The sequence below is a fragment of the Candoia aspera genome, chromosome 5, assembly GCF_035149785.1.
Source record: "Candoia aspera isolate rCanAsp1 chromosome 5, rCanAsp1.hap2, whole genome shotgun sequence".
Taxonomy (NCBI): domain Eukaryota; kingdom Metazoa; phylum Chordata; class Lepidosauria; order Squamata; family Boidae; genus Candoia; species Candoia aspera.
The window spans coordinates 113,414,909-113,433,408 of NC_086157.1; the positions used below are offsets into that span (position 1 = coordinate 113,414,909).

Genomic DNA, 18,500 nt, shown 5'->3' on the forward strand with positions numbered 1-18,500 from the left:
CTGGCTCTTGGGCTGAGAGAGAGGGACTGGCCCAAGGGCACCCAGCCGGCTTTCTTGCCTAAGGCGGGACTAGAACTCTCAAACCACGCCTGACTGGCTCTTGGGCTGAGAGGGAGGGACTGGCCCAAGGGCACCCAGCCGGCTTTCAGGACTCAGGCGGGACTAGAACTCTCCTACCACGCCTGATTGGCTCTTGGGCTGAGAGAGAGGGACTGGCCCAAGGGCACCCAGCCGGCTTTCATGCCTAAGGCGGGACTAGAACTCTCAAACCACGCCTGACTGGCTCTTGGGCTGAGAGGGAGGGACTGGCCCAAGGGCACCCAGCCGGCTTTCAGGACTCAGGCGGGACTAGGACTCTCCTACCACGCCTGATTGGCTCTTGGGCTGAGAGAGAGGGACTGGCCCAAGGGCACCCAGCCGGCTTTCATGCCTAAGGCGGGACTAGAACTCTCAAACCACGCCTGACTGGCTCTTGGGCTGAGAGGGAGGGACTGGCCCAAGGGCACCCAGCCGGCTTTCAGGACTCAGGCGGGACTAGAACTCTCCTACCACGCCTGATTGGCTCTTGGGCTGAGAGAGAGGGACTGGCCCAAGGGCACCCAGCCGGCTTTCATGCCTAAGGCGGGACTAGAACTCTCCTACCACACCTGATTGGCTCTTGGGCTGAGAGGGAGGGACTGGCCCAAGGGCACCCAGCCGGCTTTCAGGACTCAGGCGGGACTAGAACTCACAGCCTCCTGGTTGCTAGCCCGTTGTCTTAACCACTAGACCAAACTGGGGCCCAAAATGGCGAATTCCTAAGTGCACTTACTTACACACCTTGAGGAACCACTTGCCGGCATTTAGTCTTTCCAAATCTGTCCAGTTGAACATGGAGGAATGCTCATAGGCAAGTTCAGGGAACACTTCCTCCACGTTGGTCGTCCTTCGCAATGTCTCGTCATGCATTAGAAAAGGCACTCCGTCATAACTGGGAATATAAGAACACAAGAACGTAACAATTACCCTGCTAGATCAGGCCGAGGGCCATCTCAGTTCAGAATTCTGCTTCTGCAGTGGCCAACCAGAAGCTTCTGGGGCCCTTGCAAACAGGAGTGGAATTCTTGTCGTGCACGAGAAAGGACACTTGGTTGCAACAGTGCAACCCAGAGAAATCCTTTTTCCTCATCTTCAGTTATGTCTTTCCTACACTAGTTGGGATTTTTCCTGCATATTTCTCACAATATATGTATTTTTCCCCTATTTTTTCCCCAGTACAGGTGGTCCTCACTTAACAACCATTTGTGTAGTGCCGGTTTGGACTTACGACGGTGCTAAAATGACTTAGGACCAGTCCTCACACTTATGACCATTGCAGTATTCCCACAGCCACATGATTATGATTTGGGTGCTTGGCAACCGGTTTGCATTTATGACCATCACAGCATCCCATGGTCACATGATTGCCATTTTCTACCTTCCCGGCCAGCTTCTGGCAAGCAAAATCAGTGGGGAACCACATGATTCGCTTAACGACCATGTGGTTCACTTAACATCTGTAGTGATTCACTTAATGGCTGCTGCAAAAAAGGTCATAAAATCAGGTCAGATTTGCTTAATGACCACTTCACTTAGCAACCAAACTTCCTGGCCCAGTTGTGGTCGTTAAGTGAGGACTACCTGTATGGCATATTATTGTATGTCGCATTCGCTTTTGTGACTCCTTTCCCCTAGCATGCCCACGTTTGTAGCCTTTTTTTAATCACTGCAAAATCGTGTGAGTACAAAATGGATGGGGGAGGGGGGTTGTTCTTTTTGTTTATTTGTTTTGGTAACAAGATTTAATAATTAATGAGACTATCCACTGGATGGCAGTATGTTGCCAGTTTTTTTTTTTTAAAAACCGTTTCCTTAGTTTTGTTGAGAAAGTTTCCTCAATTTTTTTTTAATTGCAAAAAATAATAATAATAATTAATTATATCACTCTCATTGGCCCCCTGGCAGGATCCCAGGCTCATTTAAAATTTAATCTAGACCCAAGGCATCTTATAAATATGGGTAATCCTCACTTAATAACCATTCATTTAACAACAGTACAGACTTACAATGGCGCTAAAACCCAACTTGTGACCACTCCTCATACTTACGACCATTGCAGCAGTCCCATGGTCAAGATTCAGGCACTTAGCAACCGGTTCACATTTACCGCTGTCACTGCATTCCGCAGTCATGAGACCGCTATTTTCAGATGGGTTGGTTTTGCTTAATGACCGCATCGCTTAGCGACCAAAATTCCGGTCCCAATCGTGGTCATTAAGTGAGGACTACCTGTATTGCCTTTTCTCATATTACCTTTGTTGCTTTTGAGAAGCCTTTATTCATGAATCTCCATTATTTGGAGCTGTAGTTCACAAAAGGGTAGAAATGAAATATCTCTGCTGTTCTAGGGTGGCCCTCCTGAATTTCTTTCTCTGGGTATCACCAAATTCCATCAAGAGGTTGAGGAAAGTCTCCCAAGATCATTCCAAGCCCTGACACATCTTTCTGGATGTCCCCTGAACTTTGCCATCCAACCTTCAGGTGAGGGCACCTGGGGAACTAGAGTACCGTTGGCTTAAAAGAGATGGAGTCATGCTTGCTCAGAGTCCTTCTCTTCCATCCTCAGAATCCATTTCAAACCAGGCATCTAAGGGGGCCTCAGAAAGCTTACTCACTTTTGTCCAGCCTGCTAAAGAATTCTGTGGAGCTCGGAAGCTTGCATCCTCTTCATCGACTGCTAAAATGGTATCATGGTTGCCAGGTCCCAAATAGCATTCCTGTCTCTACAAATCTAATCAACTGGGCCGATGTAAGAGAGGTCTCTGGGGCTGAGAGTATCTCAAAGCATTATTTACAACGAGCAGATAGATTTTACAAAGGCAGTTGTCTGGAAAAAGGGCTGAGAGTCCTTTGGTCCTGCATTCTAGGAAAAAGAGGTCCAAACGGACTCTTAGAGACCTCCCTGCTTAATGAATTCACCAATAAATGATGGCTTAAGTTTGAGCTTGTTCAAATTTCCAAGATTCGCCCTCTTAGACCCTTATCTCTGCTATGAGAGGCTTGACAGCAGCACAGAACTAAGAATGTTCACCCGCGCAGGGAACTTGGAAATGAAAAACGGGCAAACCGTCTTCTTTGCCCTGGAGGACAAGCAGAGAGACTTGCCTTATCACCACATCTGCCTGCACACCGTAGACTGTCTGCTCAACTGCTTTTTGGAAGGACATCAGAGTGTTTTCAGGAGCTAGCTGGAGAAGAAACAGAGAGAATAAATTGTGTTTTTTACACCTGTGCGCCAGAAGCCAGACTGGACACAGTTCCAAGCAACAGGCTAGAATATGAACATCAGCTATCCAAACGTGTTTTAAAAAACAGATTTGGACGGACAAACTTGGAGAACTGAGAAATAAACCAAAATCATTCAAATATTAAGCTTCAATATTGGCGCTCATCTGCTCCTCCGAGGAGGTTCAAAAACACTCAGACTTTCCTGGACATTTTAGGGAGAAGCAGAAGGTTGCAGGTGACAAGATCCAGGAACCCTTAAAACGTATTTATTTATTTGATTTTGGCCACTGCAATCAGTCGAATCTTGGTGGGTTACAATTAGTAATTTCTACTAAAACCTTCAGCATCCACACTGTCAATCCAACAAAATGGTCCAAAGTTAAAATCACAAGATATAAGCTCTTCCTTCTTCTGTTTGGCTCTTCACATTCTTCTTCTTTCTTCTCTTTTTCTTCTTTCTTTTCTTTCCATTTACCTTTTATATATGTAAAAACTTTCAGTAAAAACTTTATATATCAAAAAAGAAAATATAAGTTCTAACAAGAAGGGGGTGGGGAGAAGATGACAAGAAAGTAATAACTAGAAGGTCATGTACAAGATATCCAGAGCCCGCTTCAATAGCTCTGTTTCTAGTAATTTCCTCAGTCCTTGTAATGGTATGTGGGGAAGACCTTGAGAGACGGGGGGAAGAGACGCTGCCAAGGGAATGGTCAGATAAGAGAGGGCTTAGCCCGCAGCTGCATAATGGGTGGAGAAAGAGGCTCAGAAGGGACCCACCCTGGTTTCTCAGGCTGTAAAGAAGACGGTGGGAGAATTGTACTTTTGGACTTGCAAGATTCTGTCAATGCAGCCTTATAATAAAGTAGAATTAGCTCATCTGGTCGTGTTTCCTGTCTGGTCTACCTGGGAAGGCTGACAGTCCTGATAAGTTTCCTGAATGTCATGGCAGAATATGTTCCAAAGAGCAGACACTGCAACCATTAAGAAATGCCATCTGGGTTACCCCCAAAAGAGGAAAATTGCTAATAGGTTTTCCTGGGGGCTTTGCAGCAGATGGGTTGAAGCAGGTGGGAGAGGCACCTCACAGCTGAGCTACATTGGACTTTAGAGGTCAAAAGCAGCCCTTTGAATTACCCACAGAAGCTGAAAGGAAGGCGCATCATGCTCAAATTAAGAACCCACTGAGAACTGGGTCACTGCATTCTGGACTAATGGAAGTTTCCAGATAATTATGTAACCTGTTGTGGATTTTGTTTTAAGTACAGGTAGTCCTCACTTAACAACCATTCATTTAGTGATGGTTCGGACTTACGATGGTGCAGGAAAAAACAACTTACAACCAATCCTCACACTTATGACCGTTGCAGCATCCCCATAGTCACATGATCAATGATTTGGGAGCTTGGCATCCAGTTTGCATTTATGACTATCACAGCGTCCCGTGGTCATATGATTGCCATTTTCTACCTTTCCAGCTGCCTTCTGGCAAGCAAAATCAATGGGGAACCACGTGATTTGCTTAACAACCATGTGGTTTGCTTAACACCTGCGGTGATTCGCTTAACAACTGCTGCAAAAAAGGTCATAAAATTGGGTCAGATTCACTTAATGACCGTTTCACTTAGCAACTGAAATTCTGGGCCCAACTGTGGTCATTAAGCGAGGACTACCTGTATATGTTTTATTTTATGCTTATTTCCTTATTGTTGGAAGGCACCTTAAAGGTTGTATAAACCAAAAAGGGGGGCATCTCTCCATTAAAACTGTATTAAATTAAATACCCACAATTTTCTTTCTAAAAAATATTTTTGCTTTATCTCGATAAAACCACAGAAAGAAAAAAAAGTAAAACAGTAACAGAAAAACAGAATGATAGGAAATACGGTGATCTTTAACTGCAGCTGTTGTGCAAGACTTTGTAGACAGAGATACAGATGTTTATGAGATGCCCTTTTATTTTGATATATATATATATATATTTGTGTGTATGTGTGTGTGTGTATCGGTGGTGGTTGCCGTGACTACGTACTAGAATAAAAGGGAATTATCACCTGGCTTGCAGGAACCCCAAGGCTGGCAGAAGTTAAAAGAAAAAGAGTCAGTTAAACCTTTTAGGAGGAGAAGCTTAAGAGAGAGAGCCCTGTCAACCGGCTCCAAAAACAGTCCACAGGGGACAAAACAAGCAGAATGAATGAATGAATGAATGAATGAATGAATGAATGAATGAATGAATGAATGAATGAATGAGCAAACGAACTAACAGGGATGGTAGAATGGAAACCTGGGAGGTCCAGAATGGTGTATCCTGGGACAACTGAAATCTGTGTAGGATTTTAAAGGTCTATTTAAAAGCTGATTATTGTCAGCCCAACGAGGTCAACCAGACGGGGAACATCAGCTCCACAGAAAGGCTAAAAGGCTTTCATAAGGCCATGAAGACCTGGTTATGTGCCTGGGCTTGGGGCCCCAAGTGTGCTAAGGGCCCCATTTCTGGGCTATATTAACATCTATGGCAATTGTTTACTTGGCGACCATATATATTTATTTTGTGCTCTTTCAATTGTCTTATGTTTTAATGATTGTACACCACCCAGAGTCACTTGTTGAGATGGGCAGCTATAGAAATCAAATAAACAAACTTACTTTTATTGAGATCGGCTATAACAACAGAAATTTGCAATCTCCTTCTTATAGTTTGTTTGAATGATTGTTTATTTATTAAATTTGTATGCCGCCCGACTCCCAACCACTCTGGGTGGCTGACAAGTAAAAACATTAATAATAATAATAATAATAATAATAATAATAATAATAATAATAATGCTATTTTCATTTCAGAAATGGAGGGGGGGAAAGGGTATCTTCCAAATTTGGAAAGATTACACTGAATTAAATGGAGCTTTAGAGTTGCACTCATTTTCCTTCGGCCCAAGCTGGGCCAATTGACGGTATAAGCGGCAAAAATGCCTTTTTGATTCATAAAAAGGAAGGTTGGGGGGGGTTAGATGAAACAAAGTAGGAAAAGGTTTGAGGGCCCTTTGAAGCCTGCCGTGCCATGTCTGATTTAAGTCAGCCTGGTTAAAACTCCGCTGCGGAAGGAAGAGATTTGCATCACTTAATCGGAAACCCAGCAAGCCACTGAGTTTTAGACTGGGGAGACTGGGGGGGAGGCAGATTTCTGAGCCTCTGATCAGCTGCCATTCCAGCAGAGAAGCCCCGTTTTAGTTCCGGAAGTCTCCACTGTGCCATTAATGTGAGGTTTGGAAACTGCACAGCAGGGGTTGGCAGCAGGGGCCCCACCTCTCCGTGGGGTCCACAGACTTCCAAAACTATATCAAAACAAATATCCAAAGTTTCAGACAGCAGGGCATTTGCAAGACCAGGCGATCTCGTGATATTTGGCCCATCCCGCGTGAGAACATCAAAACTTTGCAAAGTAAGGCTGAAATTGTGCAAGATGCTGGGCAGCATCTCGGGGGTGAGGTCTTCCAGGAGTTCAAATAATTAGACAAAATTAAGAGGGTGCCTGGATCATCGTGCCAAATTGAGAAATGGCACCAGGCATGCCAAAGGTTTGCCAATTGCTGGCTCCCATGTTAAACATGAGAGGGGCGGAGAGGCTACGAAGGACTTACTCAGTGTAAATCCTTCTGAGCGGTTTCCCTGATTTTCTCATTCATACAACTCAGGGCTATCTTGAGGGGAAAGAAATAATAATAAACAACAAACTCAAGGAAACAAACTCAAAGTAAAAGAAAACGCAGCCTCTAATCGAAGGGTTTGCTATTCCTGTTGACTTGAGGGCTCTGCAAGATTTCAGGTGATGACATTATTATGGTGGATCGCACAGTCAGCCAGATGTTTAGACCGGATTTGGCATTTTTGTCCACCTCTCGAGTCCTTCCCAAGGACCTGGGATAGGCAGACATTGAGGTTTAACAACATTAAAGGTATCGTCGCAGGAAGTGAGCTGTTCCAAGCAAAGCTGCCTTTTGCAATTCACGGATGGTGATTTTGACTATGCTGATGGGGTTCAAGGGGCGCTCCAGATGTTTTGGGATTGTACCCAAGGCGCCTCTTACTACTGGTACTATCTTTGCCTTCTGTTGCCACAGTTGTTCTACTTCTATTTGCTGCTGCTGCTGCTGTTATTATTTACACTTGAATGCTGCCCGTGTTGGGAACCACACTTCAAAACTGGAGAGAGACTGAAGTCATTTTGCAAGGGGTTTTCCAACATTTTGAGACAGTGTCTTTCAACCTTGACAACTTTAAGATGTGTGGACTTCAACTCCCAGAATTCCTTTCCACCCCTTGCCCAAAGATTCCAGGAGTGAAGAATCACTGGTAAGACTACTACCAATTCCTGATTTTTTTTAACGTGCTCTCCAGCTACTCAAAATTTATCCTACATCTGCTGTTGACTTACTGTATACTCCAACATATATTGGAGGCTCTAGGCACCATCACCCCCAATTTGGTGTCTTCTGTAAAGCCCACCATCCCCAGGACATCTGGTTGGGAAACGCTGGCCTTTCACATCCCCACATCAGGAGGGGCCTGATCGTGAAGCCACTGCACACCTTGGTTGACCAAGAAATAATGGGAGATCCGCTTCCTACAAGGACAGCCACATTCATTCAAAAAGCTGCTGCTTCTCTGCATAAAAATAGACATTCTCTTTCCAAATCTGGATGACGGTAGGGGTGCTCCAAGGTCAATTCAATTGAAAGCAAAATAAAAGCCCTCCCACTTACCCTTTATTCTGTGTAATGGAGCATCTTTAGATTTTTAATCACACAGTCAGTCCTTTCCTTGTTTTACGACAGTGGCCCATGCAACTTCCTTTTTGTTATGGTCATTCGAAGCCAAAGCTCAACCAATATTCATATGAAACAGAAGCACCCCTTTTAAGAGAATTAGGTTGGTGGACAGCTTAAAGCTTAGTTTTAAGATAATGAGGTTGGGAAGTAAATACACATGGCTGGGATGGAAGGAAAGGATTTGCAAAGCACGCAAGCAAAGCAGTCACGCATTGGAAAAGAGCTTCGAAGCCTCTTCCTTACTTGCAGGCAAGTTTATCTGCCTTTTTGTCCTGGATCCTTGACTGATGTTGGCAGGAGCTGTGAAAAACCGCTGGGGAGGTCAAGGTAATAATGCTATCACCTTTCTCCTGCAAGGGAAACATCTGTCTCCAGAACACCCTCTCCCAGCTGAGGCACATACGTATGGAAAAAGCTGAGATGGAAGAGCAAGTATGTAGTCCAGGGTTGGCACGCCGGATTGCAAGAATTCTTGAGCTCAATTTGTCATTGGCAGACATTTCATTACCTGCCTAGGTAACACCTTCTGTGCTGTGACTTTAGGTGCTCCCTAATGGAACATCTGCACATGAATGACCATGCTGAGAAAAAAACCCTCCACAGCTGTAGCTAAGAAGGAAGCGGACTCGTGTCAAAGCATGCCCATTGCCTACCACAAAGATGGGCAGCCACAAGCCACGGATGGCTTCTGAAGCCATGCACCCAACTGTACATCTGAAATGGTGGTGAAATGGTGAATTTCAGCAGGGTGGCAATTCTCCTCTCCTTGTACGAAAAATCAACAGCACAAAGGTAGGAGGGTTCCCATAGGCGGAATGCATTACTCTTCATGGAGAAGAACCCCACTGGTCAGCCCTGAATTCTTCAGGGTCACCCCTGCGCAGAATCCTTGGGGATCTTTCGCTCACTTTCACATCTCTGAGTGGATCCCCCACCGTGAGACAGTCAATAGGCGGCAGAAAGCGGCGCTCAATCTCATCTGCACTTCAAGCAGGGGAGGGAGCAAGCAATTAAAGGAGGCCTACCTACCATGGGTGCTCCGCGGTGGCCAAGAATAGCCGGCCTGGGCCCGAGGTCCTTCCTTTCCATGATGCAAGGGGAAGAGATCGTGAGGGGCACCAGGTAAAGCGCAAGGACAACTGCAAAGTAGGTCCCAAACATCAGGAGCTGGGAAGCTGGAGGGAGGAAGATGGGAGATGTCAAAGAGAGAGAGGGTAAGACTGGTCTTCAAAGACTGGAACACTCCCAAAAAAAGAGGAACAAGCAACTCAGTCCCCACCAGGACATTCAACAACCTTCCTGGGTATTTGCATGGACATCAAGCCCCAGAAATCATAGTTGTGACCATGTTAGCTGGAAATTTGAGGGATCATTCCACATCTCCCAAAAATGTCCAGGCTTGAGAAGGTTGCCAGAAGAGGCATTCCATCTTGAATGCCTTGGAGAAGGACGATCTGTACCCTTTCCCACTTCCAGAAGAACCTTGTTCTCAATTTTTCCCATAACACTGATTTTTTTTTTCTTTCTTGGGAGAGACTCGCCCACCCACCAACCCACCTGCCCCACTCTTCCCCAAAAGTCCCTTGGGTTTTCGTCTCATAGACTTCCAGGGTTCCCCCTGTCAACAAAGATAATTTTCGGTACTTGTTCCTATCCAAGTCATCTCCACATGTTTTCCCTTTCTTGGAAGAAAATCCTAATTCCAAATAATATTATTCTCCAGAAGTTGGAATTTCAATTCAATTCAATTTAATTTCTAATGCAGAATGCAAATGAGGGTGAATGCCAGCACATAAATGTGCTACAATCATTTCACTCCCAGTTTACTGCTGAGATGTACAAGTAGTCCTCACTTAACAACCACAATGGAGACTGGCGTTTCAGTTGCTAAGGAAAGCAGTCATTAAACGAATCTGACCCAATTTTACAAACTTTTTTCCGGTGGTCATTAAACAAATCACTGAGGGTGCTAAGCAAACCACATGGTCATTAAGTGAATCACTTGGTTCCCCATTGATTTTGCTTGCCAGAAGCCAGCTGGGAAAGTCGAAAATGGCGATCACGTGACCACAGGATGCTGCAATGGTCATAAATGTGAACCGGTTGCCAAGTGCCCAAACAGAGATCACATGACTTTGGAGATGCTGTGACGGTTGTAAGTGTGAGGACTGGTAATAAGTCGGTTTTTTTCAGCACCATTGTAAGTCCGAACCGTCACGAAACAAATGGTTAAGCGAGGACTACCGGTAGTTTGTTCTCTTCTTGTATTGCTGTTTTATAATAATGGCCTTCGCTCTTTCTGTCCATGGCTAAGCAGGCCGCATCTTTCTCACCCTAGTTTTTCCACGTTTGTTTCCTGACACTCAACACCCCTCTGCTGAAGGTTTCACATTCAACCTTATGTGTTTTGCAATTCTGCAAAAGGCATAGAATTACTGTAGGTAATACATTTTAATTTTTTTTTTAGTTTTAGAGTTGCATTGCTCCATGAAGCCTTCCTTTGAAACCTGCTATAGTTTTGCAAACACTGCGTGTGCTAATGCAGATTAAAAGCAACAACAAAACTTCATTTCTGCTCCAGTCCTGATGGGCTGAATCAGAATTAACAGGAATTATGACGACAGCCTCTAGCCAGGGGCGGCTGAGAACGCTTAAGGCAGCAAGCCTCAGAATGGAAAGGGAAATGCTGCGAGTATCTGCTCATTTTAAGTTACCGAATGTTGAATGGTCTGCCTATTCCTTCCCTATGGTGTCTCCACACATTTCCTCCTTCCTGGCTTTATCCTTCCTCCACGTGCCACGGGCAAAGGCTTTCCAGCATCCAGGAAACCTCTACAGCTTCTGGGCCTCTAAAAGCAAACTGCATGATGTTTTCTCATATACCCAAACTCCAGCCGGCGGTTATGACTGCAGGAGATGATCCCCACAAGGGCATCGAAGCATCATTTGGAAGGCGAAAACTTAACAAGGCCATAAGGAAAGCAATATCCCCTGGCCCTCAGAAAAACAAACCAAGAAATTGAAAATCCAAAACCCTCTTTGTAATATAGATACCAACTTCATGCTTTTTCATCTGGAAAGCTGGGGATTTAATCGGGCACGGATTTCAGTTTGCTTGTCCATCTCTGCCTTTTCTTTTTTTTGAACAAAACCCCCCACACCTTTCTAATTCACGTAGACACAAAGATACAACCAAAAATACACGGGCAAACCCCGCCAGCGTCCTCTTTCATGGGAAGGGAAGAGGGATGGCATCATGTGCTTCAACTGCACAATGACGTATTTTGTTTTATTTATTTATTTATTTATTTATTAATTTCTCTAATGCCCATCTTGCGCGTGACGACTCTGGGCAGCTTACAGATAATACAAATGACAATTGCTAAAAACAATTCAATATGATTATAAATATAAAAATACATAAATATAAATACATATAAACATAAAACATAAAATATAAAATATAAAATATAAAAATTCAAGATGGGAGATGAAATCTTCCCCTTGGCGCGGCGCTAACCAACCCCATGAATAGCTGTCCCCCCTCCCATCCCAGGCAAGGTGACATAATATGATGCCCATGACGTCATCGTGGCCACTATTGGATGCCAACGGCTTTATCATGATGAACGTTAAGAAAATAGGCGGCAGGGTTTTACCCAGGCTGGACACAAATAACACATCTGTGCACCAGTTTAACAGAGGTGTACTGAATAAACCACATTGGCTAGCTTTCCACAAGACACTAAACCATAAATCATGATTTACAAGCTACACCGGCTTGTCCAGCACGTTAAATGAAATCAATTCTGCTTTAGCTAAAGGTACAATTTAAATCCTACAGGTAGTCCTCAACTTACAACCATTCATTTAATGACTGTTCAAAGGTACAACAGCCCTAAAAAATGACTTATGACCGGTCCTCGCACTTATGACCATCGCACGTTCCCCACAGTCACATGATCAAAATTCAGGATCTTGGCAACTGGCGTGTATTTACAACGGTTGCAGCATCCCAGGGTCCTGTGATCGCCATTTGCAACCTTCACAGGGGGCCTCCAACAAGCGAAGTCAATGGGGGAAGCCAGATTCGCTTAATGACCACAGTGGTTCGCTTAACAACCACAGCAAAAAAGGTGGTAAAATCGGGTGTGACTCACTTAACGATCGCATCGCTTAGCAACAGAAGTTCTGGCACCCACTGTGATTGTTAAGTCGAGGACTACCTGTACTTTTCATCCCGGCTCCCTTAATCTTTATTTTCCTTCTCCATAAAGCATTATGCCTGCCTCACAGAAACAAAATTTAAGAAAAATTTCTCTGGATCTCCAAAGCCTGGTTAAGTCTCCCCCAGGCATCTCTCTCGGGGTCCCACCAGAGGCATCTGCAGAATCCAACAATTCTGTCCATACCACAAAGTGAGCGGCGCAGGGTCGCGATGCACGCTCCTTCCCTTCCCTTCGTGTGACCTCACCACACCCCTACAACAGGGGTAGAGCTTGCATCGTGAAGATGTGATCCTCATTTTGTCCTCTGTCTGTCCTTTCCCTTCCCGGTCATTCCACTTTTCCGGCTGAGCAAGGACCCCAGTTCTACTCACCGGCTCTTTCTGCTTTCGCAAATTGCCCGGACACCAACCAAGCCAGAGCGGTGACAGCCACAAGCGCTCCTAGATGCAGAAAGGGAGCCGTTGCCTGGGTGGGACAAAAAGGATTAGCGGGCCATCAGCAGGCAAGCGTTATTTCCTGGACAGCTAATGGTAACATGAGAAAGAGAGGGGAAGTAAAGGAAAAGAACAGCATTCGCATGGATCCGAGAGCCAGTTCTACAAGGCTGCAATGAATTAGATCAGTTTTCAACTGGGGGCCCTTCCATTACCCCATTTTCAGCCCTTCAAAGTGTATCAGACTAGGAATCTAGTATCACGTAGCCCAGTAGTATTTTTATTGTAAAGTTATAGTAACAGAATCTTGCAAGTCTGAATATGCTTCCCCCTCCCTCCCTCCCTTTACAGGTAGTCCTCAACTTATGACCACAGTGGGGACCAGAACTTCCACTGCTAAGCAAGGCAGTCACATCGGATTTTACAACCTTTTCTGCAGTGGTCGTTAAGCGAATCACATGGTTATTAAGCAAATCCGGCTTCCCAATTGACTTTGCCTGTCGGAAGCCTGCTGGGAAGGTCACAAATGGCGATCATGTGACCCCAGGATACCGCAACCATCATAAATACATGCTGGTTGCTAAGCGCCTGAATTTTGATCATGCGAGCGGAGGGATGCTGCAACAGTCGTAAGTGTGAGGACTGGTCGTAAGTCACTTTTTTCAGTGCCGTCATAATTTTGAATGGTCACTAAACAAATGGTCATAAGTCAAGGACTACCCGTATCTTTGTGAGAACTAGGGAGGGGCTTGTCAGAGACATTTACACACTTTACATTCCTGCCTTGGCCTCGGTCCTCTTTTATCCGCCTGTTGTCTTGGTAGCGACTCTTCCTCCTGTCCCTCAAAGCCATTCCCTCTGCCCTCTACACCCATGGGCTATTGTGCAGAAGACAAAGCGGAATGATTTCCCTTCCCTCCAAGCAGCATGATTCAAACCAATGACTGGGATTTGTAGGGAAGGAGATTCCCAGTAAATCTGGGGAGGAATGTGCTAATGCAAGGGTGGTCTGGGGAGTGGAGATATTTCTGCAGAAGTTAGACAATCCTGTGATATGGCTGCAAGATTCCTTCAAGGTCCTTTTCCAGCTCCAGGAATTTGGTCTCTGCATGATGCCCTGTTCTGCATTTGCCTCCTAATCAGCCTCCAGAGGGGCTACGTGCCTTTCCTATATCTATTTCGGGGGGGGGGGCGCCTTGCAGTTGTTCTTGACTCCTGGAAGCTACACGGACAGGTCCTTGCATTTTTCTTGGCAGCATTTTTGGAAGCGGTTGGCCCTGGCCTTCTTCCTGGGCCGAGAGGGAGGGGCTGGCCCAAAGCCCCCCAGCTGGATTATTCGTGCCCAAGGCTGGGCTGGAACTCACGGCCTCCCGGTTTCTAGCCAGGTGCCTTGAACTACTATGCCAAATGGCTCCTGCTTACATCACAGGCACTTAGATAATCTACCACAGCCTTGCAGAATCCATGTTTATGACAGGATTCAGACCAAAATGCCAGGTGGAAACAGGTAGGAAACCCTTGCTCCCACCCAGCCCAGAAATAAATCCAACGTGATTGAGGAGGAGGGACAGAGGGGAGAATATGGGACGGAGGGAGTTACAAGGTTCATGCGGGGCCCTCAATCTTTGCCCCCACCTGCCAGCTACACAGAGCTCCTTGTTATATAGAAAACCCATTTCAGTGTCCAAGGAAGTTCAGCTTTCAGAAAGGTGAAGGCTGCCAACCACCAACCCACAAACGAGAACAAGGCCCAGAATGTTGCCATGACAACTGCAATCTGGAGTCAAGGATGTTTTCAATGAGAACTGTGTTCTCCGTACACACAGACACATGTACAACTCTGGTGTGGGGGTGATGTTTGCAAGGACAGCCATGCTGGCTGAGAAAGAGTAGAAAATCACTGGCAGAGCTCCATGGTTGAACCTGTCAGCCCACCCAGTTAAAAGCAAAGGGGGCATGTGTGATGGAAGACCCTCAGTTCCCCATCGTCAAAGAACCATCCCAAATCAGGATGGCAATATTGTCCAGATCAGCCTAGTGATTTCCAGTACAGGTAGTCCTCGACTTATGACCACAATTGGAACCAGAACCTCTGTTGCTAAATGAGGTGGTCATTAAGTGGGTCACTATGGTTGTTAAGTGAATCACATGGTTGTTAAGTGAATACAGCTTCCCCCATTTACTGTTTGTCGGAAGTCGGCTGGGATCACAAATGGTGATCAAGTGACCCCGGGATGTTGTGACCATCATAAATACATGCCAGTTGCCAAGCGCCTGAATTTTGATCATGTGACCGCAGGGATGCTGTGATGGCCGTAAGTGCGAGGACCAGTCGCAAGTCACTTTTTCCAGCACCATCTAACTTCAAACAGTCCCAAAATTAATGGTCGTAAGTCGAGGACTATCTGTACAATAAAACTAATCTTACAAAAGTTCAGCCTGGTCAAAAATCATGTTTCCCTGGATGAACAGAAACTGGCACAGCTTCCGCATAGCACAACGTCAAACCTATCTTTCAAGCTAGCGTTTGGCTTTTTAACCAATTAATTAATTTATGCGTTAAACATATTTCTATGCTGCCGCAACCAAAAAACTTTCAGCAGCTTATGCAGGAAAATCAATTTCAAACAAACCCGTGTAAAGGATTAAAAACCCATCAATGAGAGGGAGAGGAAAGAAAGAATATAAAAGCCCTATAAAAAATCAGGGGAAAGCTGGTTTTTAAGGAAAGCTGATTTCCTAAAGGCTGGGAACGGAGCTACAATCGCTTAACTGCACAGGACCAAACTTAGGGCAAAAGAACATACTGTTGGGCTCCACAATCAGTGAAAACACAATCAGTGAAAACACTTACTTGCAAAGATATGACCACCATAGCCCATTCATCGTCCCATAACTGGGCTACTGAACTCATAGTAACAACAGTCGAGATCAAGGTAGTTATCAACCCAATCTGAAATGCAAGCAAAGAGATTTCATTCTATTACTTCTATCCGTCTGTGGGCTATATTTTACTTGAACTATATCGATGGAAGCAGAGGGGGAACTCTGGTTTGATCTTAGCTCGCCGCCACATAGAAGATCTCAGCCTGGCAGGCCAGACGAGGCCTATCAAGCAGAGGTTCCCCCAGGGTCAGCGTGCCTCCGTGTTTGGGAGTATACGCATGCTCACAAACACTTCTAACACCCGCCACTTGGATACGACTCCCGTATCTATGGAAGCTCATGCTGAGATGTCTAAGCTGCTATCAAACTCTGGTTTGGTGGACATGTTTTGTGCAAAGTCACAGCCCAGTTAACTTTTCAGAACGTCAATTTCCCCTCCGGGTATGCAGAAGAAAGGAGGCATCGAGTTGTCCCTTTATCTTGCCTGCAATTCAGATCGAGACTGGAAAAGCGGTTTTCATTTCAAGTGCTGAGAATAAGAAGCAAGAGAAGGGAAACAGAGTCTTGGAAAACGGGAGCACTTCTGGATCCTGAGCATCCTTCAGCTGCTTTCCAAGACGCTGTTTCTGTTTCACTTCAGTCTGTTCTGGAAGCATAAAAAACTTGCCAGTTCTGGAAAAACTCCCATATTGGATGACTTAAGCCACCATCCACAGAACGGTTCAGCCCCCAAAATGCAACCTTTTCCGGGCTGATTTTTAAAGTCAGGCAAGCTATGCTGAGTGAGAATCAGCCATGTGCAGCCTGGCAGTTTTGGGCATCCTTTGCTCAGAAATTCTCGTGAATGGAGAACAGGAGATGGGCTGTCAACACAAGGCAGTAGCTGTGCCCAGACAGCTTGGTCTGAGGTCCGGTGCTCCACCTGACTTTCGATTTCTTGCCAAGAGGGCAAATAGATTTTTAAAAATTGATCCATAATAAGATCAGAAATGGGTACGCTGAAAAGCAAATCACCGGTCTCCAGCATCATTCGGATTCCCCAAAAGAATTCATTGTTTGCATTTTGTAGAAATGCCTCTGCAAACTGGTGCTTTGCTTGGAAGAGAGTTGCCCGGATTAGATAAGTTGGCACAGAGCATTCTTTTGGAAAATGGGTTTTATGACTGGCCAGGCCCACCTCCTCAGCCATTTTGTGAGTGCACCCATAAAACATGCTCAGCACTCCACAGGTACCCCAAGACTCAAAATCATTGGCTAGTCTTGCCGTGGATCAAACCAAAACCCACCTTATGGATCCAGTGCAGGTTCATCTGTTGTCCTACAGCTATGTGACAAAGTGCTAAAATCTGAAAGCAGGGGAAAAACACAGTTACTTATCAATAATTCAGGGAGGCGCCCCAGCAACAACGAAGAATGCAAAGGAATTAACGTGAAGTCTGCTCTGAGTCCAGCTCGTGTCCTGGTGGATTCATGGAAACATCCATGTTGTTTTCTTGGCAGCAGCCTGAAAATGGTTTGCCAGTGGCTTTTTCTGAGATACTTTTTCATCTTTCTAGTCTAGCCTTCAGGGCTGGAATTTCCACGTGGTCTCCCCTCCATCCGGATCCAACTTAGATTTTGTAGAATAATGAAGATCAGCTCCACGCTGACATCTGCTAGGATCTTCCCTTAATGTGGCCAATCCCTGTTTTTCAGGTGCGATGGAACTAACCTGGTGGGCCAGGAATTTTGGAAAGGGCAGTTAGAATACATCCAGAGTTCAGGTGGGGTAGATACAGGTGGTAGAGTAAGTGAGTGTTTCTCAACCTCAGCCGCTTTAAGATCTGTGGACTTCAACTCCCAGAATTCCCCAGCCAGCCGTGCTGGCTGGGGAATTCTGGGAGTTGAAGTCCACAGATCTTAAAGCGGCTGAGGTTGAGAAACACTGGAGTAAGTGATAAGACACCAGAGAAGGTGACGATAAAGTAACTCTTGGTGACTTCATAAAAATGTCCATTTCTTTTTCTTCTCAGCAATATGGAACTGGTTGGCCAATGACCTTTTCCTGGGATGGTTTTTCCACTCCCCAGCCAAACTTACACCTCTTGGTGTACACTTTCCGGGCAGTCTCCCATCCAATTACTAACCAGTTCCGCCCCTGCTTAGCTTCTGGTGTTCACCAAGGTTGGCTACGTGCAGCTTCCTGTTATTCAAAATGCCACTAACAAATGCCACACCAACTCTGCCACGCAACCCTTGACAAAACTCCACAGAAATTGGGACCAGAGACCCTGTGTTCAAAACTTACCAATAAAGCTGTGATGTACGTGAAACCAGCAGCCGTTGTAACGAGTATTGGAATGGACCAGTCACTCCAATATCCCATTCTATTATATAAAAACCTGGAGAAGCGAGGGAAGAGATAAAAGAGGGAATTACATGCAGCCGCTTTAATGCCATGGAAGATCTGGCTGACAAAGGCATAAATCACAGAATCATAGGGTTAGCAGGATCCTTGGAGGTCATTAGTCCAACCCCCTATGCAGGACAGGAATCTTCCTGCCTCTTAGACCAGTGTTTCTCAACCTCAGCAACTTTAAGATATGTGGCCTTCAAATCCCAGAATTCCATGCTGGCTGGGGAATTCTGGGAGTTGAAGGCACCTATCTTAACGTTGCTGAGGTTGAAAAATACTGTTTTAGACAAATGGCTGCCCAACCTTGGCTTGAAAACCTTAATTAAGGTGTGTGTGAAATATACAAAATCAACACAATGCTTTGAGTCCCACGAAGGAAGAGCCTTCTCCAATCTGTTAGCTCCAGAAATGTTAGGACTGCAATTTC

At 45.4% G+C, this 18,500-nt stretch overlaps 2 protein-coding genes across 2 annotated transcripts in view; one reads left to right on the forward strand and one right to left on the reverse strand.

The window, feature by feature from the left end:
• Nucleotides 1–18,500, forward strand: part of SERPINH1 (serpin family H member 1) — a 415,650-nt gene that overhangs the window by 257,765 nt on the left and 139,385 nt on the right. The window lies entirely within an intron of this gene.
• Nucleotides 1–18,500, reverse strand: part of GDPD5 (glycerophosphodiester phosphodiesterase domain containing 5) — a 136,390-nt gene that overhangs the window by 29,310 nt on the left and 88,580 nt on the right. The window contains exons 4-10 of the mRNA XM_063305986.1: nucleotides 17,966–18,059; nucleotides 16,965–17,024; nucleotides 15,647–15,745; nucleotides 12,730–12,823; nucleotides 9,159–9,304; nucleotides 3,184–3,266; nucleotides 820–970 (exon numbers count right to left, since the gene is read on the reverse strand). Coding sequence (XP_063162056.1) covers nucleotides 820–970; nucleotides 3,184–3,266; nucleotides 9,159–9,304; nucleotides 12,730–12,823; nucleotides 15,647–15,745; nucleotides 16,965–17,024; nucleotides 17,966–18,059 — 727 coding nt within the window. The remainder of the gene's footprint in view (nucleotides 1–819; nucleotides 971–3,183; nucleotides 3,267–9,158; nucleotides 9,305–12,729; nucleotides 12,824–15,646; nucleotides 15,746–16,964; nucleotides 17,025–17,965; nucleotides 18,060–18,500) is intronic.